This window comes from Lissotriton vulgaris, chromosome 7 (genome assembly GCF_964263255.1).
Source record: "Lissotriton vulgaris chromosome 7, aLisVul1.2, whole genome shotgun sequence".
Taxonomy (NCBI): Eukaryota; Metazoa; Chordata; class Amphibia; order Caudata; family Salamandridae; genus Lissotriton; species Lissotriton vulgaris.
The window spans coordinates 73,563,950-73,570,163 of NC_141695.1; the positions used below are offsets into that span (position 1 = coordinate 73,563,950).

Genomic DNA, 6,214 nt, shown 5'->3' on the forward strand with positions numbered 1-6,214 from the left:
CTTCTAGTTTAACAGCGGATTCCTGAGAGAGAAGACATGGTGGCTGCACAGTTCATCTCTAAAATGTTGTAAGGCATGCAAAATTAGGAAAATAGAAATTAAACAACTTAACAAGTAACAAAAGGATAGATGATGTAGAAAACTGTACACTTTGTTTACATTTTGTAAAACATCTCAACTTTACACAAAAAAATCAATAAACTTATGTTTATATATCCAAATGTCCCTATGTATTTAAAGTTATGCCTTCAAAATCACTTTAAAAGCCTTAAATAGATCCCAACTTTTTATTTCAAAACTTATTTTGTCAAATGTTAGGTTGCTGTGACACTGAGATCTTTGTATTCATGATCTAAAATAATAATAATGTTGCTTTTATTAACATTTCTGCAACCACTCCTGTTGTGAAACTGTTCTGCAATTAAATGGTTGTGTCTTTGGAAATCCTTTTTTCAATAAGGCTTCTTCTAAAACACTTGCAACAAGATTGAAATTTGGAAAAACATAAACAGTTTGGGATTAATACATCAGTGGATGTAATAGTATTACAATAGTAGTTTAGAAAATGACTTTCTTTCATGCAGTATCATACATTACGTTGCTTTCTTTGATTTCCTCAGAGCTTTTTTAAACTCTGTATTTTTCAAACAGTATATAATTGGGTTACACAGTGGAGCAACAGCGACATATGACAAAGACATTATCTTGTTGTCCTTAGTTGAATATGTGGATGTTGGCCGCATGTACGTAGAAGAGAGACATGCAAAGAATAAAACAACCATAGTGAGGTGGGAGGCACACGTGGAGAAGGCCTTGTCCTTCCCACTCTTGGATTTGATTTTCATAATTGAGGCAGAAATTTTACTATAAGATATGATGATTAAAATAAATGACGTAATTCCTATTCCAACTCCACTGATGTAAATGAGTGTCTCATTGCTGAAAGTGTCACTGGATGAAATCTTCAACAGGGCTGCCAAATCACAGAAAAAGTGGTTAATTGTGTGGGAATTGCAGAACGAGAGCTTGGACACAAGCACAATATGTGGAACTGCATGAATAAGACCAACTACCCAGCTACCAGAAGCCATGCACATGCACACAGCCTTGTTCATGATGGTCATGTAGCGCAGAGGATTGCAGATAGCGACATACCGATCATAAGCCATGACTGTAAGAATGAGGATCTCAACCGTTGCCATGCCAATGAAAAAAAATAACTGTAGCAGACATTCAGTAAAAGACACCAATATGCCCTCCAGAAAGAAGTGGGCTAGCATCTGTGGAAAAAGGACTGTGACGTAACAGATATCAAGAAAGGACAAATGTGTCAGGAAGAAGTACATAGGTGTGTGCAGATGTGAGTTTGAGTAAGTTATTGTAAGGATCAGAAGATTTCCTACTAGAGTCAACAGGTAAACTATTAAAAATGCAACAAAAAGTGGAATTTGCAACTGCGGAATATCTGAAAATCCAACAATTAAAAAATATTCAGGGGAGCTCAGATTTTCTTTATTCATTTATCAAGCAATGCAGCAATGCTAGAAATTGAAGATACCCTGTGGATAAAAAAAAATGAAGTTAATTGATTTGATTGATTGCTACTAGGCATTAACAAAAAATAAAACTATTAAATGAAACATTGTGAGCACAGAGTACTATTCTAACATGTATTATTATTTTGTCTCTCCTCATCTAAAGTGCAATACCACTTTTCTTGATGAACTATATTTTCTTCCTAGACCTGGGACATTGAGAGTGCAGCTCACAAAACTGGGAAAGGCAGTCTCTAACACTTGCTTCAACAACAGTTCCTAAATTTCATGTATTAACCACATGGCTGCTGGGCGTTTCCCCCCCCCTGTGCTGGAAAATGCCATTTTAGTGGCACCATGACGAGCTCAGCTCGTCATCAGCACACAACACCCGTGGGTGATGACGAGCTGAGCTCGTCATCAGCATCGAAAGGGTTAAAGAGAGCTAAACCACAACATAAAATTATCCTGGAAGCTGATGCCACTGAAAAATGTCTCTCAGATGTACAAAGCTATGTGCTATTACTGTTCAATAAAACACACATCCTGAATGAAGTTTGAGCTGTGCCATAAAGTGTTGGCACCCCTATTTACCACACTGCCAGTTCCTTGGCCTCTAAATGACGACTGTGAACTGGTGACATATTTGTTCTGCACAAGGCTACAGAAGATATCTGCAAGGCATGGCGAACCTGGCGGGGAAAATAATGCAATAAGAAAACTCCTCCATATTTAGGCCACTTCTTTTTTTTTTTTTTTTTCTCGAAAACAAACTGCTGCATATGTTTTTAGATATTAAAACAGAGTGCCAAGAGTAATGCAACAATGGAGCAGTTTTGCTGAACTTACATCTGCAGCAACATCAGAGGAACCTTTTGTCAAACAATCCATCCAACGTAAAGAGGAACATCTGATCTGCTGGCATGCTTACCTCACTAGCAGATGTCAATACCATCATAACCACCACCTATTAGGATGTTTGTAAGAGTCTATTACATTTCTTTACCGAGAAGATTCCTGCGGCAGCCGCTGCCAGCATTTTGTTTCCCGCCCCTGAGGCGCGTTTAAAGTCTGCTTCGGGCTCCCGTAGTGCTGGAGCTGTTTTTTTACTACATGGAGTGGGCAAACAACAAGCCCTAGCATTTCCTGGGGCAGCTGCCACCAGCCTCATGTTTCCCACACCCAGGGGCATGTTTAAAGCCTGCTTCGGGCTCCCGGAGTGCGGGGCATATCCGGGCAAGTGCCTGTGTGCAGACCAGGCAAGAGCGGGCCCAACTGATCCTGTCAGCACCTGTATAAGGCTGCACTGGGCCTACTTCTTTGGTTGGTGATTAGAAGATGGAGACTGGATCCCTGTACAACTTCCACTACTCCTATGAAACGGAGGGACTGATTAAAGGCCAGACACACTGGGATATCAGTGAGTGCATTTTTGTTTGGCAGGTTTCCTCGGGGACCTGCACATTCTGTTTATAGCTGCACATTTCCAAGTTATTTTGGACTTGTGGACTTACTGGCCCTTATCCATCCCCCTAGTCGAATGGGGAGAAGGAAGGCACATTTAGCATCTACCACAGGTGTGTCCCTCTCCTGCTTCCCCACACACCCTAAGGCCGTTCCACCTCTAGATCCATCCCGCTGCCCACAGACCTGGCACCATCTGGGCCATCTTTACCAGAGACTTTAGCTCCCTCGCCTTACCCCCACTCATCTACTTCACCAACTGATCTGATGACTTCACCGGCCCTGGCCCCTAAATAGCAGCAGAAGGCTATGAAAGGGACAGAAGCTCCTGCGGCTGATGGCCGGGTACAGTCAAGCACCGCTACTAGGTCCAATGTCGAGGAATTAGCTAACCAGCTAGCGACTGCTCTACTCAACCTCAAGGCAACACTGAGCAACCGTTAATAACCAGTTTTGATCAGATTGGATAAACTGGAGTCATTCTTAAGGGACTTTGGAAGTTAAGTGTGCACTGTTTTATCTGTTTGGGCAAAGTCCCCTTTAACTCAATTGTCAGTGAGACCCCATTGGTTGATGCTTCTCCTGTTTGGAATTCTGTAAATGACAGTGGTCCCCCGTATGAGAATGCTCCTCCAAAGGCCAAGGGCGTGGTGGCTCACTCTATAGTGCAAGAGAGCTGCAGGTCGCGCTCAGAGGGTGGTGGTGCACCACTTGTTGCCAGTCCTTCCTGGGCCCTAGGCATGGCAGACGTGTCCCACTTGAGGGTGTATCCCTCAACGTTTTTACAGGTCCCAGTGATTGACCTCCCACCAGCATGCATACCTTACACAGTGGCTTTGTGAGGGGTACCTGGTTTGGGTGCTCAAAAGGAAGAACCCGCCACTCTTTTGGGTTTTCCATCAGGGATTACCACAACATATTGATGGCACGGAGGGTGGCTTGGAAAGGCAACTCAAGTACATTTTTTGAAGGAGACTGTCTTATTATCTCAGTACAACACCTAAATTTAGCATGGGAAATCCTCCTTGGAGCATCTAAAACATTTTCCCTAGGCACATGAATCAAAATACCACTGCTGGCCTTTTTCTATACACCCCCATTGAGTAACCAGGATAAGAAGCCCAGCAGGGTGGAGGGCTCGATAAAGGAGGTATGGGGGGGCCGCTGCCATTCTCTAATCCCTTTGCACCCCTATCAGACTTGAACAAGCTAGACTGAATTCAGGAGTCAAAGGCTAGACCTATTGAGTCGCCTTACCCTTCATGCCGCCTGTGCCAAGGATCGGATGTAGACAGCACCCCTGCAGGATCAAGCCCAAGTGAGATTCTATCTGCCCTCCTTTCACGTGTGCCCTCTATTTCCAACCCTGGTGCCCAGATGAGACTTTTCATGTCCACCCTTTCCCCGGCCCCCACCGGTGGCACTTACCACAATCTCCTGGAATGTGGCAGACCAATCCCCCAAGTTTTCTGACAATAGATGATTATCATTTATCAGGTCACTTAAAGTCATATGCCTACAGGAAACTTGGGAGACAGAGAAAAACTTCATAAGAAGATTATCTCCCCAGTGGACGTGCCTCTATAGGAAGAGCTAGTGGGGGGCTCATCATGTTTGTTGATTTAGAACTATGCAAGGAGTTACATATTTTTAAGTGGGATGGGCATGTATTTTAGGGCATAAAAATGTTTATGGGGAGAACTCCCCCAACCGCTATAGTTAATTTGTATAACTCCAAGAGGGGGAAAGGCCGGCTGTACAATTTGAAAGCCTTAGGATGCATCCTAGACTCCCAAAAGGAGCTTTGGGAACACAGATATCATATTAGTGCCCATCCTTTACAAAGAACCTATTAAACACCCAGCCTTGTGAGATCTCGGAGGAGTTGCATATGGAGCACACCTTGGAAGGGGAGGAGGCAAATATGTTTTTAGCCAACCATAATCTGACACCCACCTTAGATGACTGGCACACCGGGTCTATCTCACACCTGCCCCCCTCCTATAAGGAAAGAGGTTCGGCCACCATTATAGATTTTATTTTTGTGACAGCCTCCCTGGGAGTGGTCCAGGGTTTTTTCATATTGAACATAATCCATTCAGTGATCACAACCCACTGATACTCTTACTCATGGGGTTGGGCAACAAACCAAAGGGTAGTGAAAAGTCACAGGCACTCTAAATCTCAACAGATCAGGGCAGGCGCCTACATTGGACAAGTATTGATATAAAGGCCTTTAATTATAGCCTTTTCTCTTCCTGCCAGCATGGGATTGGGGCACGTTTAGACTTCCACACATCGAGTGAGGATATTTTAAGCTCATAATCCTCCATTGCCCTGATGGTTTTAATATTTTAACCATACAGGCAGTTGGGCGGGGATAGTCTTCCCCCTCCTGGTTTGATCACAAGTGTTCACAGGCATTGAGGAGCTTAAAGGTAGACTTGAAACAAGTGCCCAGGGAAAAGGATTGAGTAACCTCCTGTCTGCGTTTTTACGAAAAGATGTTAAAAATCTACAAAAGCAGACCTGCGAGGACCTAGTTAAAGCAGGGAGTTGAGGGATTCATCCCTTTTCTGTAAGATTATCAATAGCCCCTGCTTTACTAAACAAGCTCGAATGCCAGTGTGCCACCACATAACACCAGACCAGTGGGCCTCTCACTTTCAAAAGGTATTTGACGTAGATCCCCTGGCGGTGCTAAACACAGATTCACCTCTAAGTCACCCCATTAGCTTTACCTTGGAGGAAGTATAATCAAGCATTGAGCTGCTATCTATATCTATACTAATATAATAAAGAGAGAGCCCAAACCTTTGAGGCGGGTAATCTCAGAACACAAGGCCTGCCTCCACAGAAATAGCAAGAAAGGGACTATCCCTCCCCCGGGAATATGTGATGATATTCCGCAAACCAACATCCCGCATACCATCACTTCGCAATTTTTATAACGCAGGACTATTACTCCGCAAAGACATAATTTCTAAAACTTTTACATCGCATATGACTTTATCATGCATGCCATTATAACGCAAATGCATGTGTGGTAAAGTCATATACATTGTAAAAGTACATTATTAAAACATCAGATATATGTTTGTATATATGTGTGTATTACCTACTGGCGATAGCCAGTAGGTATATATAGTTAGGACCTAGCTACCATAGGAAATCCGCGACATTCTATTGGGAATAACTTTGGCGCCGGTTGAGGA

General features: G+C 43.3%; 1 protein-coding gene across 1 annotated transcript; it reads right to left on the minus strand.

Annotated features, from left to right (window-relative positions):
- Nucleotides 1-593: 593 nt before the first annotated feature.
- Nucleotides 594-1,520, minus strand: LOC147700788 (olfactory receptor 1G1-like). The gene has a single exon (XM_086929232.1). The coding sequence runs from the start codon at nucleotides 1,518-1,520 to the stop codon at nucleotides 594-596; it is 927 nt and encodes a 308-aa protein (XP_086785358.1).
- Between the last annotated feature and the right edge of the window lie 4,694 nt (nucleotides 1,521-6,214).

Bases quoted from the DNA above. Each gene is read 5' to 3' on its own strand.
- LOC147700788 (XM_086929232.1), bottom strand. From the start codon at position 1,520: ATGAATAAAGAAAATCTGAGCTCCCCTGAATATTTTTTAATTGTTGGA.